The 21,323-nt window shown below is 43.2% G+C and overlaps 1 protein-coding gene and 1 long non-coding RNA gene across 6 annotated transcripts in view; one reads left to right on the forward strand and one right to left on the reverse strand.

The window, feature by feature from the left end:
- Positions 1 to 1,772: 1,772 nt before the first annotated feature.
- On the forward strand, positions 1,773 to 10,206 carry LOC113909848 (transmembrane and coiled-coil domain-containing protein 5B-like). 5 transcript variants are annotated; one of them, XM_027571454.1, is made up of 12 exons: positions 1,773 to 1,905; positions 2,759 to 2,803; positions 3,465 to 3,614; positions 3,935 to 4,052; positions 4,362 to 4,412; positions 4,933 to 5,001; positions 6,408 to 6,464; positions 6,955 to 7,014; positions 7,581 to 7,645; positions 8,274 to 8,349; positions 8,634 to 8,677; positions 9,826 to 10,206. In XM_027571454.1, exons 2-12 carry the CDS (start codon positions 2,769 to 2,771, stop codon positions 10,022 to 10,024), a joined length of 924 nt encoding a protein of 307 aa, XP_027427255.1. In that variant the 5' UTR covers positions 1,773 to 1,905; positions 2,759 to 2,768; the 3' UTR covers positions 10,025 to 10,206. The 5 variants fall into 5 exon arrangements, with proteins under 5 accessions (XP_027427255.1, XP_027427258.1, XP_035584054.1 ...); XM_027571457.1 differs by having other exon boundaries at positions 9,999 to 10,206; XM_035728161.1 differs by lacking the exon at positions 4,933 to 5,001.
- Positions 3,918 to 21,323, reverse strand: part of LOC113909849 — a 36,893-nt gene continuing 19,487 nt past the window's right edge. Inside the window, exon 3 of the long non-coding RNA XR_003515845.2 lies at positions 3,918 to 4,028. This is a non-coding gene — a long non-coding RNA (uncharacterized LOC113909849). The remainder of the gene's footprint in view (positions 4,029 to 21,323) is intronic.

Consider the following 21,323-nt stretch of genomic DNA (forward strand, 5'->3'; position numbering starts at 1 on the left):
TCTAGATAAAGGGAGTGGAAGGAGTCATTTATTCATTCACTTCTTCTAAAAACATTCAACATAACACCATGTGCGAAGGTAATAGACAGAAAAATGGAGCATGTGTTGTGGCGGAGAATGGAGGGGAATTAAGTGCTTCTGTGTGCCACACACAGTGTTAAGAGCTTCACATATATTATTTCATTTCATCTCCACCACAACTTCGTGAAGTAGGAATAATGCCCATCTCACAGGTCAGAAGACTTGAGCTCAGAGAGTAACTTGCCCAAGGTAACACACCTCTGAAATGCCAGGATGGAATGACACTCAGGTGCTCTCTGTCCCTACCCAGCCTATTTCCACTCTCCATTTTCGAAGCCACCCCCTTCTTCAACAACTCCAGGGGGTACTATTCCCAATGGATTCTATGTACACGGCTCTCCTGGAGCTCAACTGGGGAGGGAAATCAAAATGGCTTCAATTAAAGCACACTCTCTCAAGGGTTGGTTTTTTTTGTAAGATTTTATTTATTCAAGACAGAGAGAGAGTACATGAGCAGGGGGAGAGGCAGAGGGAGAGGGAGAAGCAGGCTTCCCGCTGAGTCTGATTCCGACGCGGAACTCAATCCCAGGACCCCGGGACCACGACCTGAGCAGAAGGCAGACGCTCAACCATTTGAGCCACCCAGGTGCTCCCTCAAGGGGTTTTTAGCCTAACTGTGGAATAAAGACCAGTGTGTACACATTCCTAAAAACAATATAAGATACCAAAAGAGGAGAACAGAGGTTGGAGGGATTCGTTCTGCTGGGCTTGGAGGCAAGGTATCTGGGAAGGTGTGGAAGTAGCAGCATTTGAATTGAGCTGAGAAGGATGGGTACAATTAAATGACAGATATTATTGTGTGGGAGAGTTATTTTCTTGGAGAGGCAGTGGTATATTCTGGAAGGCCTTTCCAGGGACTTGAGATTAGCACAGTTCTGCTGGGAAAGGTTACGCTGACATCATGGAGGAGTGATTGGAGTGTAAGGGACAGCAAGGGACAGATCTGAAATCCAAGTACACACCTTCACTGATCTCTCTCCAGTTCTGCATACTGCCTCATCTTCTCAATCAGAGAATCCAGAACTGCCTAGCAGAGTGACACTGGCGTGTGAAATCCCATCTAGTGCTCCAGTAACCTAACACCTCAGAAAATGAGGAGGAATTTTGAGGGAGGAGGCAGTGGAATCAGGTTTCGGGACCTAACACTCCTCTTTCCTCCTTCCTGTTCCACTCCATCTTTGAAACATCAGACCTCTCTTTCCCCATGTGTTGGCAGTGCCAGTTCAGGGAAAATAAAGGAATTTCTTTTGTAGCTCCAAGAATCCAACTTGGTGAGAAGGAGGGCTTGCTTGGCCCATAGAGAAGATATCTCTGATTCCTCTGGGCCTGCTCTCAGACCTTCCTACCCCATGGCCCATAGCTCTCGGATGCCTTCAAGAGAAATGCGTAATTTGGATTTGGGTGCAGCAGGCTGCACACGTATCACAAGGAGTTGAAGAAGGAAGAGAGAGTGATCTCAACGGCCACCGGGCCTAGGGGCTTGGGGACATGAAGAAACGTGTTCCATAGAGCTGACTGCCATCTCAGAAGGGACTGACCCTGTGTCCAGAAATGTGTTCCATAGATCTTACCGCTGTGTAGGAAAGAGATTTCAATTGCCCTGCAGCTCTGAACTCTGCTCCCATGCTGCCTACAGGGGTGATGTGGAGTTGTTGCTGTCCCCCACCCCTACCCACTATGACATGCTGCCCCACCCCGCTGGAGAGGACAGGTCTGGTGATATGTGGAGGCCTCAATCAGTAAGGAGATACCTTTCCTGAAAGTTCTGACAATCGGTTGGAAATCTCAGTGGGAACTAAAGAAATCTCAGTGGGGAAGAGAAGGGTGAGTGTGGAGGGCATCATCAAAGGCTGGGATGCCTTGTGTGTAAAGAAAGCAGGAAAAATGCAGGGGAGCGATGAAAGGGGAAGGAGGTGCGAGAAGGAATTAAAAAGAGAATTAAAGGTGAAAAGCTTCAGAGGAAAGAGAAAAAAAAGAGAAGCTGGCACATGAAAGGAGAGGGGAGTGTGGAACTCTACTTTTCTTAGATTAGTTTCAGTCCTGAACTTTAGTCTTGGGGCAACGGTTAGGAGACACTGTCCCTAGGAGCCCAACATTTGTTTCTTCCTGTTGGTAGGTGTATCCTGCTGTCCACCCCACTGCTTTTGCTGCTATTTCAGAATCGACTCAGCCTGTGATATCTAGAACTTGTTAGAACTCATATGGCAATAGACCTAGAAATCAGGCAGCCAGCTTTATGGCACCCTCTGGCTATTCTCTATTATTTTTCCCCCTAAGTTTCCCTGGAGATCTGGGTTAGAAATAAACTCTCAGTGCATTTGCCAAAAGACATAAGCTTGAGTGCCCTTAGTGCTTTACCTGTGACCAGACAAACGCAGGCCAGGAAAGGGAAAAGTAGCGAAAATGTGAAAAACTGTGAAAACAAGATTTCTGTACTCCAGTGGGATTCACTTATGCAATTTGAAGTTGAAACACAAGCTGGATTACCGGAATTTAGTAAAACATTGCAGGTGATGCTGGTAAACAGGAGGGTCTAGGAGGCATGGGTCTCTTCTCAGCTCTGTCTTGCCTGGTCAAATTTTTGCCTGCTCCCTCCTGCGCTAGTGTGAGGCAACTGTTACTATGTTGGGCATTCGGGGCTACGTTTCTATAATAAATGTGTGTGTTAACATTTTAGGAAACCCACAATGGAAGTAGCTGGACAGGACCCGCTGGATGATGTGTAAGTAATAAAGATGATAAAGTTCAGTAGAGGAGCTGCTATGGGAAGGATGTGCCCCAATCCAGTAAGGAAGAGAAGCTCCATGATGCAGGACATTATCTCCTCAGGCCCGGGGGCCTTCCAGGGGAGAAAAGACTTTAGTTTCAGATCTTTGGACTTCCTCATGTTACTAATGGTAGGGTTTTTAGAAATAGCTAAGGCCTCAAAAAGCAAGTCAGTCAGATTTGGAGAAAAGATCCACTCCCACCCCTGCCCCCGACCCAGCCTGTGGGCCTACTTGACTGGGGTAGAAAATACGCAGCATAAACTCCTCAGGAGACTGTAACAAAAGGTACTGAAGAAATCCCCTCATCCTGGCAGATCTTTACATGCTTTATAGGTGTACCTTGGATTCCACATACTCCATAAAAATTTTTAAAAAATAAGTAAGTTGGAGCATAATTGTTCATATGAAAAAAAATTTCTTCTGCTTTATAAAAGTTTTGTGTTTTAATGGGTTCCATTTACAATATTTAAAATTAAAATGTGATTTGAAGGGCACCTGGGTGGCTCAGTCAGTTAGGCGATTGCCTTCAACTCAGGTGATGATCCCAGGGAAACCTTCTTAGGGCTCCTCTGTTTTCCTGTCCTGAGCTCAATAAGAAAGCTGATTTTCCTGTAGGCAGGAGATGATGGAAATACCGAAATTAGAAGTCACAAAACAAAACCTTGACTATCTGAACTCAGACCTTGAAAAGGACCTGCAGAGACTGGATGAGGCAAATCAAGTTCTTCTCAGGAAAATTCAAGAGAAGGAAGAAGCTATTCAAAGGTCAGGCTTTGCAGTTGGTGAGGGAAGGGCTTCTCCTCAACAGAACGGCCCTTGGAATAAAGAGAAGCTGGGAGGAAGGTTTCCTTTTTTATTGATAAATCTTGGTGTGTTAAATTCTGAACCATGAACTGTGATGTCCCAGAGGCTTTATGTAGAGATTCTTGCATTAAATTTCCACATGAGGCTGACGTTGTATTGCCACTGCATTTGGCAATCAGTATAGCACCCACCCCCCACTGCCCCAAGACCTTGGCTTCCTAAGCTGGGGCACTGGCAGTGTCCTCATGAGTGATCCACATCTGGGTGTCCGTATTTTTCAGTCTGGAAGGAGAGATTGCCTTGTCACTAGCACGAGCCAACGAGAGGGAGGAGTTGAACCATATTGCATCAGAGAAGGAGGAAACCTTGAGGAACCTGGAATCAGAGACAGCAAAGCTGGTAAGAAGGTGTCTAGAAAAGGACCTTGTGACATATTTGGCTTGCAGTCTGCTGCTGCTCTCTCTTTGCCAGGGGATCATCATCCATGGTCCTTGCTACATCTGGAGAAATCAGACGAGAGTGCTCTGAGAATGAAGCGCTTGGCATGGGGGCCCCAGGTGTTGGCTGTCTTCCCATTTCCTCTGTGTGGGGCCACAGTGTCCTTTTCCCCCTCAATACACTCATCCCCAGACCATATTTTAGAGACCCAGGAGAGGGAAAGTACAGAAACAGAGCAGGTGTATCCCCTTTACTCCTTCCTTTCCACAGGAGAAAAGTAACAAGATTCTGAGCAGGAATGTGGTGGAGCTTCAGAAGAAGGTAAGGTAGTCCCCCCCTTGAAGGAGGCTGATTTTTTAGGAATCTTGACAGAATCGTCTGAACTCCTGAACTCTCTAGTCAGAAAGACCCAAGAAGGAGCAACCGGCTAAATGGGTGTGCTCCCTCCCCTCTGCCACCCACTTAGGACAAACTCTGATGAACACACCCATTTGTTCCCTTGGATTACAGATCTGCTGAGAGAGCTAAGGGACTGACTATAGGAGAAAAGATTTTTCCCTCCCTCCCCGCAACTGTTCTGTGCCCCCCTCCCCTTCCTCCTTGCTCCCTGGGCAGTTATTTTCACGGCCTATGGGAGCAAAAAGGTCTTTCCAGCCAGCCTGGAGTCAGGCAGTTCCCATGAGCAAGAAGGAGACACTCTTCTATCAGAAGCTTCTACCTGGGATCTAAGTTCATTAACCACCACCATTCCATAGCCCCGAGACCCCAAAGTTGGCCACTATCCCAGTTTTTGATGTCTGTGTGCCTCACTCAGTTCATGGTTTTGGGGATGGTATTTCAGATTTCAAGGAGACATAAGAATGATGGCCTTAATAAAGAAACCCTAAAGCAGATGTTGGCAGAACTGAAGGTGAGTAGAAGAGCAAACCTAGAGACTTTCTGGGAGATGTGTGTCAAGTCTAGGTTCAGGAGGAACAACTTTCAAGGACTCTCCCAGGCTAGGTATGTCTGTGTACTTCTCAGAGGTGAGCCAATGTCTTTGTTCTCTCTCCTTTACCTCATGGCCTGTGGGGCATTCATAACATGATTAGTCAAGTAACTGCAAAGGTCACTTCAATGTCATCAAAGTAGAGGGGATTGCTCGAGACCTCATCACCCACCAGTCACTAGAACATACATGCTGAAGGCACATCAGGAACTGGCCAAGAAGCTTAGGGTCTGAATGACACACAATATGGATATTCAGGGGCGCCTGGGGGGCTCAGTTGGTTAAGCGACTGCCTTCGGCTCAGGTCACGATCCTGGAGTCCCGGGACTGAGTCCCGCTTCGGGCTCCCTGCTCAGCAGGGAGTCTGCTTCTCCCTCTCCCGCTCCCCACTCTTGTGCTCTCTCTCTTTCTCTCTCTCTCTTTCTCAAATAAATAAAATCTTTAAAAAAAAATATGGATATTCAGGTAAGACGAGAATACGAACTTCCATAATTATACAGCAATGTGTCAATAATCTTATCTCATTTTCCAACCCATGGCTTATAGTTCAAAAAAGTTTAATTTTTTAAAATGTAGTTTATCTAGGGTGCCTGCGTGGCTCAGTTGGTTAAGCGACTGCCTTTGGCTCAGGTCATGATCCTGGAGTCCCGGGATCGAGTCCCACGCTTCTCCCTCTGACCTTCCTCCCTCTCATGCTCTCTCTCTACCATTCTCTCTCTCTCTCAATAAATAAAAATCTTAAAAAAATAAAATAAATAAAATAAAATAAAATGTAGTTTATCTTTGTCTTCTATGAGAAGGTAAACCCAATAAGGGCGAGAGTTTTGGTCTATATTGTTCACTCCTATTTCTCCAGTGCCTAGAACAGTGCCTGGCACAAAGTAGATGCTCAATATTTGTTGAGTGAATGAATGAACTGGATGCCCCAGAGAGGACGGAAATCCTGTTGGGAAACTTTCTGCAGATTTATGTGAGTGTACCCTCTGGAAGATGAGAGGAGAAAGAGGCCTGTGAGTTTTGGTCAGTCAGGCTAGAGGAAGGAGGATGGTAAGGCTCAGAGACTGGGCAGTCACATGACCAAGGCTCAAATGTCAGCTCTACCACCATGTGACTTTTAAAGAAGCTAAGCACTTAACTTCTTGCCTTTGTCTCCCCATCTATCAGATAGGGCTAATGACAGTGCCCATCCCAGATTGCGAAAATATGTCCTCAATCCCTCAAGACATGATAGCCATTTTTATCATGTTCCTTGCTGGTCTGGAGAGAGGGTGCTCGTTACCCATTTGCCTTCCACAAAAGAATGCTAAGCACTTTCTGCTGTCTTCCAGGTCAGACTACAAAAGTCAACAGAGTCCTGCACAAAGCAAGAGAAGGAACTGCTCAAGGTAGAGGCAGTGTCTCCTCACTGAGGGTCTGGCCAGGATATAAATGGGAGAACACCCCAAAGTCTTAGAAACAGGACAGCTGGAGGCATGGGAGTGGGGAGTGGCAGGAACAACTGGCAGAGGAATTTCTGATTCACATGCAGGTGAAGGGCAAGAAAGCTTGTATTAGAAGTACTGGTTTTACCATTTCTTAAACACCCTTTTACACCCCCTTCAAAATACTATTGCTGCATCCCAAACCCAAGTGCTCTGATACCTCTCCTGATGTTTCACCTGACAGGCATATGACAACCTGGCAAAAAAATTTTGTTTCGCTCAAAATTATACTGTGCCCCTGAATGATGAGATCACTGCTTTGTGATATGCTTGTTTTCCCTTAAAATTAGAAGTTGTTTGGTAACCAGCCACATGTCCAATGCACCAGTTAGGGTCCCCAGGAGCAGCTGAGGCTTGGTTCTGATGAGACTTGTTAATTTTCTCTTCTTTCTAGATAGAGAGCGACTACCAATCTTTGCACCAGCTCTGTGAGGACCAGGCCCACTACATAAAGGTATGTTGCCGGCAGGGGCAAGTCAGAGAAGAGGCAGAATTTCTCCAAAGCTATGGGTTCCTTGGTTTCTCATTGGGCTAAAATCTGCCACCGGGGAAAATGTCTTTTATACAATAGCAACAACAACAAAACAGATGTATGTTAAGGATTTACTTTGTGCCAGGCAATGGCACGTACAGTATTTGTAAACTCTCAACATACAGTATTTTTCTACATTAATTTGTCCGGTAAAACTATGGGGATGATATTGTTATAGTCAAGAGGACACTGGGGTTTAGGGGAGTTAGGTAATGTGCTCTGGGAACACAACAGTAAGCATCAGAACTGGGACTTGAATACAAGCAGAAGCCAAACTGAGAACTCTTTTTTCTCTTTTCAGATATATCCATCTAGTCCCGGCATCTCCCAATTTTTATTAGAATATTTCCCTACTCATGTGTGCACACTCATGCATGCACCATTTGGAGTATTGGGAGTTAGTTTCAGGAGAATCATCAATGACATCGTAATGAAATATGGGGAAATTCTTCATTATAACAATTTTTTTTTTTTGTTTCCATGGGAAGAAATACCAGGAAATTCTGAGGCAGATGGAAAAGGAAAAAGAGGTGATGCTTCTTGAAAAAGAAGTGTAAGTTTGGAAAAATTATGTCCCTGTTAGACTGCAGTGACAGTCCCTGGGATGTCTTGGAAGAGCAAAGGGCTTCTCAGACCAATTTTTGTTTCTTTCTGGGGTTTTTGACTTTTGTTTTTTTTTGCTTAGTCCTTTCTTTAGGTCATAAAACTATTCTCTTATGCTTTCCCCTACCATTTTGTTTTATTATTTTACTGTGTACTTAGATTCGCATTCATCTGGAATTTGTTTTCTTCTATGGTGTGGGGTAGAGATCAAGATCATGGTTTTCTGTGTGGAGAGCCTATTGATCCAGCACCATTTATTTAAGAGAACATGCATTTTCAGTGGTGCCTTGTTTTATAAGTCAGGTGACCATGTATGTGTGAGACTTTCTGCAGTTTCAACCCAACATCAGGGTTACATCAGGGTTATTCTTCACTGATTGTCTTTTCCCTTGAGAACGGACCACAGTTTCCTGGTATCTCTGTATGTTGAGCAGTTATGAGTTTTGAATGTTGAACCCTGTGAATGCTATCAAGAATCTGGGAAATAAATCATTGATGTTGCATGACTTAGAAAAGCACCTTTCATCAGCCCCCCAGATTATGTTATATCATTCTTGGATCCGATTTTTTTCACCCAGATTCAAAGCCCAGAACAACTCTTCCCAAATTGTGAAACCTGGGTCAATTCTGGTAGAGACCATCCAAAGCAACATGGTAAGTCTTCCTTGTCCCACACTGGAGTGTTCCTTTATCCCTCCCTCCCCTGGCTTCTCTCTCCTTGCTCCCCGCATCCTCTCCCCTTTGTAATAAACCTAGAGTTAGGACATAATGAAGTTTGGTACCTCGTTCCATACTATGGCAGCTAGGAAGTGGCAAAGTCAGGATTCAAATCCAGGCAGCCTGACTCCTGACTCCTGGGTGGCTCTTGGTACCCTACTACACTGCCTGTCTGTGACTACACAGACAGGCACAGCTGTGGCTTTTCTTGCTTCCCATAGGAGAAGACCATCATTAAGAAACAGAAGAGAATCTTTTGGTACAGGTAAGTGGTAGAATCTTGGTTTTTACCCAGTCTAGGCCACACTCACTCTCTAGGAGCGAGTGAGTTGGTAAGGGTATAAGGAATAAGGATGAATACACCCACCAGCCAGAAAATAATCAGGCAGCCCCAGATTCCTCCCAACTCTTCTTTCCTTCCTTTCCACAACACCAGAGATACGCAGAAAAAGTAGCTATTTCTTCAAGATGAAGGCTATAGGTTGCATTTTACTTTGTTGGAAAAAGTAGCTATTTCTTCAAGATGAAGGCTGCAGGTTTCATTTTACTTTGCATTTCCATTCTTATGGTTCTTGGTATGACCCCTTTCTATTTTTCAGATCCCGAACCTGATAATCTCCACTATACTCTTTGCTGAGAAGATGGTTCAGGGCTCATTAATTTTCTCAGTTCTTTTACCATAGGCTGAACATTCTAGAAAACAAAAATCACCTAAACTCTCTATGCCTTTTCTGTCTTAATTTTTGAAACAAGGGGACTAACTCTGAAATGCTCCATGTGGCACTTTAGTGAAGAGCTTCAATTTATGCCATTTCAATATAATTAAAGACTGAAGGCTTTAGACAAGATTTCAGTGTGAAATTTTCTTGGGAGCACACAACACACACACACACACACACACACACACACATTTTATTGTTTAACTTGGTCTCTTTTGACACTTGATGTTTAGAAAAAAAAATCTATCCTAATGATTTTGCCTGGACATCATGTCAGAGATGTCCCAATCTTATTTCAAATTCTAGAACTTCTTGCTATAGTAGACCAGAAGAGGACCACTGGTCATGAGACTCATAGGTGTGACAGTCCTGAACATTTTCTGGCAACCCCCAAAAGGCCTGCTGCATATGTAGTACCTGGAAAATCTCCTTTTGCATCTCCAATTTTTTTCTATATGGACATCTATTCTGTCAGAGGGCTTACATGTCAGGAGAGCCTTATGCAATGGCTAACTACTACATCGATCTTTTTCTGCAATCGCCTATCCCCTACCCTCATTCTTTGGGTCTCCCTTCTCCATCAGGTTTGCCTGAAGAAAGCAATTCAGTTATTTATGAGTGTGAGCTTCACCTCCTACAGCTGAATGCTGGGCTGTCCCTGTCCCCCTTGCTAACCAAGAATGTCTCTTTGCAGGCATTTCAGGTGCCTTGTCTTCATGGTCATGATCTTCATTAGGCTGCTGGGTTATGCGCTTTTCCATCTGCAGTACATAAACCCAGACCTTCTTGTGGATGCCCTACCCATGGTAATGAGCAGGGACACCTTGAAGAGGCTGAGGGAGGTCTTATTTCCCTTCCTCACTCTAGAGGTGGAAGAAGTTCTACCGCATTAATCTGAAGCAACATGGGGGGCTCCACACGGCACCCAGTGGAGAAGGGGGACGTGACTGTAGCCCTGAATTCGTGGTGGGCCAAGAAGCAAGTGGGAACCTTGGCTTGGACATCTGACCCCTTCATTTCATTCTATTCCCTTGCTTTCTCTTTGCAGTGGCTCTGTTTTAAATAAAGAATATGTTTGACCAGTGTTCATTGTGTTGGTCTGTGAATTCAGTCTGTGAGTCCTGGGGCCTCATTAAACATTCACAGTTTCCACCTGTTTTGAGAAAAGCTGCACTCAGAGGTAAGAAAACCTCCCCCAGAACTTCCATTCCCTGCTCCATACTGAAGAAACAGTAGAAAAAAAATCATGTCTTCATTTGTAACATTCTCCACGTCCTCTGGGGTGGGTACAAAGGCTATTCAATTGAGGAATCATGATGTGGATATATGGCGTGCTTTCAGCCAATATTTTAACAACCCATTGTCCTTCCTAAAGCTTTTTTATTTTTATATTTCACTATGTAGTATAGGAGTGGATGTCCTAAAAAGCTAACCTTTTTTTTCCCATGTACACAGATGGTTACTCATTCTCAACTGAGAAGAAAATTACCCTAAAATTCAAGTGACATATAAAAGGTAGTGTGTAAAATCAGCAAAACACAATTTTGCACCTACCTGTCATTCCTATCATTCAAATCCTAATTCAAATGCCATCTCTCCCATAATGTCTCCTCTGATCCCTCCGGACCTGAGACAGCTTCACTTGCCTTCTTCTGAATGCTCCTTGCAGATTTGGCATCTCCTTCCTCCTACACATTCCTCAGGCTCTCGCTTTCTGATGACCTTTTGTCCTTTCGAGACCATTCTTGACACAGGTTTTAACTGCATTTCACTTGCACAGCAATGTTGGAATGGTAGAGATACACTGTGTTTGCTTTGGCTGTAGACATGACCCTGCCCCATCCTTTTGGGGTCTGGGGAGGAGAGGGTGAAGGGTCTCAGAAGGACTTTTTAAAAATGAAAAACTGATCAACGGCGCCCTCTTGTGGCCATATAAAAGCTCTTGCGTTTCAGCGGGCTTCCCCAAAAAGGGCAGGAATGGGATTAGCCCAGTTGAAGCAAAAAGATGGATCAGTTGTCACTTTTGGACAGTTCTCTTTATGAGCTTTAACAAATAACAATCAGTATTCATCAATTCAACAAATGCTTATTGAAAGTCTTCCTTGGACCAGGTAGTGTTCTAGGCACTGGGATTATGGCAATGAACAAAACACACAAAAATCTCTGCACAGATTCTCGTGCGTAGAGGCAAATAATCAATAATTAAAATATAGAAAATGTCAGACGATATTAGGTGCTATAAAAAGTTAGGTGGGGGAGGAGGAAGGGAATGATGAGGAGCAGCAGCTACAATGCTCACTTGAGAAGGTAGCATGATAGCCAAGACCTGAATGAGATGAGGAAGCCATGTGGATGGTGGGGGCTTTGGGAAATGGGGAGGTGGTGGTGTAGCTGAGAGGGACACAGCAAGTACACAGCCTTGACGTTGGAGTGTACCTAGTGCATTTGAAGTTCCTCTGGGATTCCACGCTCATACCTTTTTAACGGTCCCTTCATTAAATTCTTCATTGGAATCCCCCAAGTTGAATTCTGGTTCCTACCAGGACCTTGGCGGATACTGTTCACTGGCCAGAAGCATTCCTTAGGCTGGAGGGTTTCAGCACTGGAGGGATTGATTCTAAGACTATAGGTATATGTGAAGAAAATGGCTGCAACCGGCCAAGAAATGTACACCCAGAGTATTACTTCCTGTGCCATCTCCAGTCACACAATCCCAGGTTCTCCTCTAGTGCCCAGCCCTTCCCATAGACACATCCTAGGTAGACGTGGGAGCATCCCAACATTCAAGACTGGCTAAGAAATATGAGCTGAGGAAAATAAGGACACCATAGCCCCATGCTTGCAGTTAGTGATCCAGTGAACCTTGAAGCTGTGTTGGAAATCCACGTTGCAGAAGCACAGATGGTCTTTTCTGCCATCCAGAGAGCCTGCCTTCAAGCAGGACACTGGCTCCAGAGGGGCCTGGATGGCATTCCCAAGTCTGGGAAGCAGAAGAGGGGTCACTACTGCTTTACGTGAGCAGTGCTGAGCTGGACATCCGACTGCCGGCAACAGGGAGCTTACTCCCCCCACCCCCAAATCCATCAGTTTCTGAGAGATTTTAACAAAATAATACAAAGCACCTAGCACAACAAAAGGTCCATGATGGGTATTCAAGCACCATGAGTTTCCATTCCCTTACATGAGATAAAAGTTTGCCTTGATCTAGTAGTTAATCTTAGTCCTGTCTTACAAAGCCACACAGTAAAATAACGGCTTCTGTCATATTTTAGTCACTAAAACTGAACAGCCTTCCTTTCTCCAAATGAACATTCTCCAGTCCTTTAAACTGTCACATGACATGGCTTCTAGAATTGTATCATCTTATTTACCCTTCCCTGGACACCTACAGAGCTGAACAGAATACTATAGATGAGATCTGACTGCCAAAGTACAGTAGCTCTCTTCTCCTTTATTTGGAGCAATTAATGCTTCCCAAGAGTTCATTAGCCAGTTTGGCATCTGTATCAAACAAAGATATGTGATGTGCTTGGAGTCAACCGAGATCCCTTTTTTTCTTAAGATTTATTTATTTTGAGAGAGAGAGAGTGAGAGCAAGCACGGGGGCGGGGGGGGGGTGCAGGAGAGGGAGAGAGAGAATCTTTTTTTTTTTTTAAGATTTTATTTATTTGACAAAGAGAGACACAGCGAGACAGGGAACACAAGCAGGGGGAGTGGAAGAGGGAGAAGCAGGCTTCCTGCTGAGCAGGGAGCCCAACGCGGGCCTCAATCCTAGGACCCTGTGATCATGACCTTAGCCGCTTAATGACTGAGACACCAGGCGCCTCGAGAGAGAGAATCTTAGGCAGACTCTGTGCTGTGCTCAGGGTTGGGAGCTCGACATGGGGCTCAATCCCACGACCCCGAGACCATGACCTGAACCGAACCCAAGAGTCGGTCGTTTAGCCAACTTTGCCACCCGGGTGCCCCTCAGCCGAGATCCTTAACCTTTTGAACATGAATTATTCTTACTCTACATTTCCTCAGCTTTGTAGTCATGCAGATTAAAAGATAATACTAAATGCAGGATTTACCATGTGCTCGATTAAATTTCATTTTGTTGGTTTGGTTGCTTCATGTCAGTCTATTGCAATCATTCAAAACCCTAATTCTATGAAGGAATAAACTAGCCTGTTTAGATGCCAGAGACACCTGGTAGAGTAGAAACTGCTGGAGCAGGGAGGCTTGGGTGTGAAATCTCCTTTGGTCTTGTAATAATTGCTGACCCCAGGCAGCTAGTTAACCCTTCCTTTAAGGTGGCTAATCATTCTCTCTCCCAGGAGCCTGTTACAACAGCTGCAAGTTCTTTCAGTATTCTGAAATGGAATTTCTTTGGGTCTGGAGGCTTGAATTCAATTAAATGGATTAGGTACTCTCCTTATATCTTCTCAACTATCTTAAAACTTAATTACCTGTTAATTATTTCAGACTATCCTCTTTATCATGCAAAAGATCACTTTCCCTGATAGGGAAGGTTGAGGTGAAATAAGACCCTTATCTACGAACATTATACCCCATGCCCTAAGGAATGGCGTATCGCTTTCATTTCTCCTGTTCCAAACATAGCATTGGAAATGCCTCTTTAAAAAAATGCACTTTATATCTTTTTGCCAGCTCCAGTGTTGTCTTGAAAAAAAGCACCGAATAAAGAGTCAAGCCTTGGACCCTGGTCCCAGCTTTTGTTACTTCTCTGATTTTATACAAGCCATGCACGCTTTCTGGGCCCGAGGTTGGTTTCTGGGTGCTTTCTAAGATCATTCACTGCACAATAATGTACTGGAAGGCAGAGGAGAAGAAAGGGGAATAGTTCAAAAAATAAGCAATAAATCATGCTCTCAAACACTCTTGATTTTGTAGCAGATTCCAACACTCAATATCAAGGTTACAGGTAACTCCAAAGCTTCTCTGACATATAAATGCTGGCCTAGTTGGGGCTCAGAACTATCAATAGCACATTTATTGATCATCTACTGTATTGCAGACACTGTGCTACATACTTCCATATGGTCTCCATTTCATAGTTTGGTGAATTGCCTGAGATTATCCAGTTAGCAAACGGCAGAACCAGGGCTCATGGGCCACCCCTTGACTCCTCAGGACAGTTGCCTTTCATGTTTCAGATGTAATAAAGACCCTTGAAGCCATCTCCAAATCCAATATTAGTCTAATGAGTAGAACTATTGAACCAGTAACTGTAACCAGTTACTTATTTTCCTCTCTTCTATGATTTCTTTAAAGTTACTACAGAGATCCAATATCATTCCAGTCACTGTGTTAATTTTACTTTGGAGCTCAATTATAGCTCTAGCTTAATGATTGCAATTAAAAATGCCTTGGATAATGCTATATTAAGGCACTATGAGCCATCCATACCTTAGTAGGAATACAAGGTGGGAGAATTGGATTTTATTGGGGGGTCCTGAAAGAAATATTAAGGCCACTGTCACCTGCAGGTGGGTGAGGGTGTTGAATTGAGGGAGTAATAGAAGGGTGACTCCACCAAGAGCAGCTTTGCCTGGAGTAGCTCTTGAGGAGCCCATCCCTGTAAAAGCTTTGGTTCTCACACATAGCCAAGTCACTCTCAAGTTATAGCTGGTAGTATTACAAAGTTGGACTTTAGAGGGAATCCAAACTATCCCAGGGGCGCCATTGTCCCCTGCAGGTTGCTTTTTTGCAAAGCCCAGTTGAAATGTTCATGGTGGGTCTTTTCCCCACACTCCACATATTGAAATCCTTGCCTTGATGCCATGGTCATCACTCCTTGTGTGGGGGTGCCAGCCTGAAAGAACAGCATCAGTTGGTCCCTCTGGGAGTTCAGTGAGTTTGAATCCTGAAAGGCTCCACGGTCCCCAAGCTCAAGAGTTGCTGGCTATGTGGCAGAGACCATGAATGGGCAGGCGCTGCTCCCTCCACTTGCTTGAGCAGGTGGAAGGCTTCCCTGCTGGTCTCTTCATGGCCCTCCTGTCTGTAGAAGCCTGACCCCCCTTGCTTGGACTTGGGATTTCTTTTTCTTCTGGGAGGTTTGTTGGCAGGTTGGTGAAGGCTGGGTCTACGTGGAAGCTTTTTAAATCCTGAATTTCTCAGCCCCACTGAGCTAAGTCACAGAAAAATGAGAAAGCAGTGATTCTGGGCAGTTATGAGGAGAATGACAATTTGGGGGTGGTGAGATGGGGTGATCAAGTAGGGCAGTGAAGGACAGGGCAGCATGGCAGAAGGAGGGAGTCCCAGAGGGTCTGATGGGAAAGGGGATGGATTTCCTGGCTAGTGATCCTTCCAATTGCTAGAATTTTCCTGCTGCAAATGTAGGTGGTTAGGAGATTCTTTACTTTCCAGGCCAGTTTAACCTGGAACTGTGTTTGCATTCAACTTTAAACAAAACCACATCAGTATTGCCATCTGGAAATAAGAGGTTAATCTGAGATTAGGTGCTGAAAAGGCCCCCTGCCTCTCCAGGCATGGTGTTGAGTATCTCTGGTTCAGGAAACTGATGAGTCAATGTAAGCCTGGAGCTGAATGTACCAGTGACTTCCTGGGAAATGGGAAACCTATCTTCTCTGCAAGGTTTTGTCCTACTGAGAAGATCACCATTGAACAACCTTATAAGAAAAAAATTCAGTTCGCCAAATTTTAATGTCCCTCTTACCTGCACTACTATACTGGGAAAAATACGCTCAACAGGATTGTGTATTTTATTATATAATTCTTACCTTGAAAAAGTTGAAATAGTTTATCATCTATTAGCAAGGGAAAGAGAAAGTACTAAGCAACTGTAATGCAAAGAAGAATGAAGGAAGTACCAAGAAGAGGCTACAGAGTGCCAGGGAGGCTCGAAAAGAGAAAGAAAGGAAAGAAAAGAAAAGAAAAGAAAGAAAAGAAAAGAAAAGAAAAGAAAAGAAAAGAAAAAAGAAAAGAAAAGAAAAGAAAAAAGAAAAGAAAAGAAAAGAAAAAAGAAAAGAAAAAAGAAAAGAAAAGAAAGAAAGAAAAAGAAAAGAAAAGAAAAAAGAAAAGAAAAGAAAAGAAAAGAAAAAAGAAAAAAGAAAAGAAAAGAAAAGATTACATCAAGAACAGGAAGGAGCTAATGGGGGAGGTGTCATTTGATAATAAACATTGACAGAGAGGTAAGATTTCAACCCATGAAGATCTCCATCTTCATGGAGGAGGAAGAGCTTCCTAACTGAGGGGAGGTGAGGAATGATGATCCAAAAACTCCTCCAGGCTTTTAAATAGACTAATCTAAACTGCCCAGGGAGAGGATAGAGTTACACTAATCCTTTGAATTTTGAAAGAAAATTCTCCCAGGAGAGAAAATCTTAATAGCAGCTTACTTGATTACTAATTGTTCAAGAGACATTACTAATTATTCACTTACATTTGGTAGGCAAGAAACAGTTCAAAATGGATTCAATAAGCTTGTGTCTCCAGTGGATTAGATATTGATGGGACTGGAGGGAGAAGAATGTATCAGATAATCGTGAGGGCCCTTTATTGGTTTGCAAACTGGCCCCCATACACAGAAGACAAGGAAAGATGGAAGAGTCAGGCCCCTCGGGGTCAGCAGGGGGCAGGTTTAATAAGCAAGGGAACGTAGGTATGACGCTTGTCTTGGGTGGCTGCAAAATGAGCAGATCTCTTCAGCTGCTGTCCAGAATCTTAACAGTTTATATAGAGACCTTAACTGGCTTCTGTGAAGTATTCCATCCAGATGATCTCAACAACACCCATGGCTCTCTCGACTCTATGTCCCTGAGGCAGCTTGTAGTGTAGGGAAAGCAGATGGAAAGCACATTCCAAGGACAGGGCAGGGGTTGAGGAGCCACCAATTGCCCAGAGGACCTCATGGGTCATCCAGTGTCTGTGTCCTCTCAATGACCTCTTCCAGCACCTTCTTAGGTGAAACTTCCTAAATTCTCACAACTTCAAGGCCACTGATTCCCAGAAATATGCAGACCAAAGTGAAACATTATTTAGTAAAGGAAAGAAAAAGAGAAAGAACATTTTGTGGGCCTAAGAAAGAAGAATCTAGTTATTTCCTTTACACCAGAGAGTCTCAACCTTAGTAATACATTAGAATCACCTGAGGATATTTAAAGACCTTGGTGGCCCCCCAGATTGATTTCATTTAGGGTCACTGATATTTCTGAAAAGCCCCTGTTCCTGCCAACTCCCCCTCGCAGATGATTCCAATATATGGGCAAGGTTGAGAACTATTGCTTTAAAAGTGTTTAGAGTAACCTCCAGAGAGCACGTATTGAATGGAGCACTGGGCGTTATATGCAAACAATGAATCATGGAACACTACAGCAAAAACTAATGATGTAATGTATGGTGACTAACATAACATAATAAAAGAAAATTAAAAAAAAAAAAAAAAGACGAGAGAGCGGTAGAGAGAGCTTATTTCCAAATTGGGAAAATAAGTGAGAAGAGGCAGGGACATTTCTATATAAGAAGAGAGTTCACTTCAATATGAAGGCACCCATTCTGATTGTTCTTTCTTCATACTTATAGCTGCTTTGGCAAATTTCCAAATCTTTGGGTTTACATTTGCTCTCTTGCCTTGATAAGAAAAGTCTCTTTACAGGTTGGGTCCTTTGTAGTCCATGGAAAGAGGACAGAGATCAGAATAAAGCAGCAACTTGGTCCCTTTCCAGATGTGGGAGGAAGGATAATGGCCCCATCAAGACTCTGGAACCTATAAATATGTACCTCACAGGAGATTCTGCAGATGTGACTAAGGATCTTGAGATGGAGAGATTATCCTGTATTTTCTGAGTGGGCCCAGTGTAATCACAATGGTTGTTACATGTGAAGGAGGAAAGGAGGAGAGTCAGCTGGAGGAGATATGAAGACAGAAGCAGAGGTCAAAGCAATGGAAGATGGAAGGGGGCCGTAAGCCAAGAAACATACGAAGCCTCTAAAAGCTGCTAAATATTTTACACACATTATCTTACTTAATCCTCCCAACAATCCTGTTCTCTAGGTCCTTTATTGCTGCTTTTATGGAGGAAGAATCAAAGACTCTGAGGGTTAAGACTGGTATTTCTTAGAATCTAAAATGTCATGTGGTGCCTGAGTGGCTCAATCAGTTAAGCCTCTGACTCTTGGTTTCAGCTCAGGTCATGATTTCAGGGGCGTGAGATTGAGCCCTGCATTGGGGTTCCATACTCAGCTCGGAGTCTGCTTAAAATTCTCCCTCTGCCCCTTGAAAATAAATAAGTCTTTTTTAAAAAGAATCTAAAATGTCACTAATTATTAGATGCACCATTATATTAGGTGCCACTAAAAAAAAAAGTTAAACTATGTGTCATCAACACACACCATTTCTAGTTATAATTCAAAAATCACAAAACAAATGAGATACAATCTTCCATGTGATAACTCCTACATTGCTTTGTAGAAAAATCAAGGGTTAAATTCTTTAAAACCTGTTTTACCTTAAAAAATTCCTCTTTGGAGCCCTTAAAGCCTCACTGTCCAGTACGGTAACCACTAGCCACATATGTCTGGTCCAAAATGAGATGGGAAGTAGGTGTAAAATGCAATAAAAGAAAGTTAAGTATTTCACTAGGAATTTTGTGTACTGATTACACATTGAAGTGATAACACTGATTTATTGGATTAAATAAGATAATATTAAATTAATTTTGCTTTCTTTTTACTTTTTAATGTGGTTTCTAAATATTAAAAATTACACATGTGGCTCACTTTCTATTGCTATTGGACAGCACTGCCTTAAAGCATGTGGGCAATCTGCCTATTAGGTAGATTAGGTGTTTTTTTTTTCAAAGCAGAAAGGATGATGTACACAAAAGCTACAAGATTCAGGCAGGGTAGGGTGTGTGTGTGTTGTTGGAAGAGGAAAGGGTCCCGGCAAGATGCTCATTTAGGTATTCACTTTGGAATACGTCACTTTTTAATTTTTTTATTGCAGTAAAATGTATGTAACATAAAGTTTACTATTTTAACCATTTTTAAGCGTATAATTCAGTGTTAAGCATTAAGTGCATCCACAGTGTTGTGCAACCATCAGCCCTGTTCATTTCCAGAACTTCTTTATCTTCCCCAACTGGAACTCTGTACCCACCAAACAAATAATTCCCCACTTTCTTCTCCTCCTGGTCTCTAACAACCATCATTCTTACTTTTTACCTCTATGAATGTGACTACTCTAGATACCTCATATAAGTGGAATCATACATGTCCTTTTGTGTCTGGCTTATTTCACTTAGCACAATGTCTTCGAGTTCATTCATTCCTTTTTAAGGATGATATTTCAACCTATGTTTAAGGATGATATTTCATCCTATGTTTATACCCCATTTTGTTTACCCATTTATCTGCTCAACGATGCAGTATGTCACTTTGCACTTGCTATGATACTTATAATTGTTCTACTTTTGATGAGCTTTAGCTCTGATTTATCTCATTTTCTTTTGTCAAGTCTATTGGAAGACTTATGACATAGGGGCTCTTAATAGATTCCTTTTAATGAATTGTGCTTCTCAAAGCTATTTATAAATTGGGCAATTTTTAGAAGAACCAGGAGCACACATTCCCTGCCACAACGTCAATAGATTTTAACAAGTTAGAAGAAACTCTGTTAGCAAATAATTTGGCACAAGGTCACCCTGATGAGACAGTCCTATCGGGGTGCTGAATTCCTGTAATAAGATTTAAGGGGCACCTGGGTGGCTCAGTTGGTTGGGCCACTGCCTTCGGCTCAGGTCATGGTCCCGGAGTCCCGGGATCGAGTCCCGCATCGGACTCCCCCTTCTCTGTGGGGAGCCTGCTTCTCCCTCTGCCTCTGCCTGCCACTCCCCCTGCTTGTGCTCACTCTGTCTCTCTCTCTTTCTCTGTCAAATAAATAAATAAAATATTTAAAAAAAAAAAAAAAAAAAAGACTAGGAACTCAGTGCTGTTCTACTATAATATACTGTATTTATATATATTATATGTATAATATTATAATATTTATTCTTCTGTCTACAGCCTTGGGATAAACAGACATTCTACAAGGTTACTTAGGTCTAGTGAATCTGTGGATAGCAAACCAGGATGCAAAATCCTTTCCTCCTGCGATGTCTCTCCAGTGTCCTCTGTTAACAAAGCTTAACACTTAGCCAACTGGTGGAGGAAAAATGTTTGAGGAGCCGTGATCCATTTTCACAGAGCAGGCAGAAAGGATGAATGTGAAGTTCAGAGTCAATCATCTGTAACTGGCACAAAAACCTAATGGGACGGTGGAGTAAGACCTACACAAGCCACCACATGCCAGGCTGAGTGGTCCTACTTTTGTAGGCAGACAGGGGAGAGAGGTTGTTAGGACTGAGGGTTGAGGGATCTCGTGATATATAAAGGAATGGTTGTGTTTTTGAAGACCCCCAAAGATGCCTTTGTGACCTGAAATGAATGAATAGAACTCTGGCTCCACTAAGCCAAAGTGTTTAATAGTGTTACAGGAGAAGGCTCATACAATCCATCTCCCTTGCCCAGGGATGAGGCCATATATGTTCTTTCAGCAAACATTTAATGGACATCTACTATGTGCAAGAACTACACTAGTCACCAAGGAGACAGTGGTAAGCAAGGCAGTGCCTGACCTCTCGGCCTTTAAAAGAAAACAAGACAATGAATAAGAACAGAACAACAAAGTATTAACAAGACAATAGATAACAACAACAAAAAAAAATACAGGAAGGGTGATACACAGGAAATGCTCTGGGTGATGTCTTAAAAAGTACCAGGGGAGAAGGGTCAGCTGAATTAGATGCGGTACATTGGAAAGGTTGCTCTGCTGGGATGACATTCGAATTGAGAACTAAAGGATGAGACAGAGCTAGGCAAGCAAGGAGCCAAGGGAAAACCATTCCAAGAAGAGAGAAGAGCAAGGGCAAAGGCCTTGAGGTGGAAATTCCTGGCTTGCTCAGAGTGGTGCTGGGAGGAAGAAAGAGATGGGGGGGAGATGGGGTGGCCAGGGAAGAGAGGCATTTCTCATCAACAGCCAGAGTATATTAAGGGCCAGTTCATATCCTTGCAGTGGGCAGAAGTGCTGACAGAACAAGAGCCCTAGGATCTCATAAAGAGAAAGAGAAATCATCTGATTATAGTGTCTGTAAATATCCTTGAGACACTTCAGCATAGGTAGTGTGATAT

The sequence above is a fragment of the Zalophus californianus genome, chromosome 6 (assembly GCF_009762305.2).
Source record: "Zalophus californianus isolate mZalCal1 chromosome 6, mZalCal1.pri.v2, whole genome shotgun sequence".
Classification (NCBI taxonomy): Eukaryota; Metazoa; Chordata; class Mammalia; order Carnivora; family Otariidae; genus Zalophus; species Zalophus californianus.

What these genes read in the sequence shown, in the direction of transcription:
- LOC113909848 (XM_027571454.1), top strand. Translation starts at nt 2,769, where the DNA reads ATGGAAGTAGCTGGACAGGACCCGCTGGATGATGT. An exon ending in AAGGAAGAAGCTATTCAAAG is followed by an intron (nt 3,615 to 3,934) that starts GTCAGGCTTTGC and finishes CGTATTTTTCAG; the next exon opens with TCTGGAAGGAGAGATTGCCT. An exon ending in ACCAGGCCCACTACATAAAG is followed by an intron (nt 7,015 to 7,580) that starts GTATGTTGCCGG and finishes TTCCATGGGAAG; the next exon opens with AAATACCAGGAAATTCTGAG.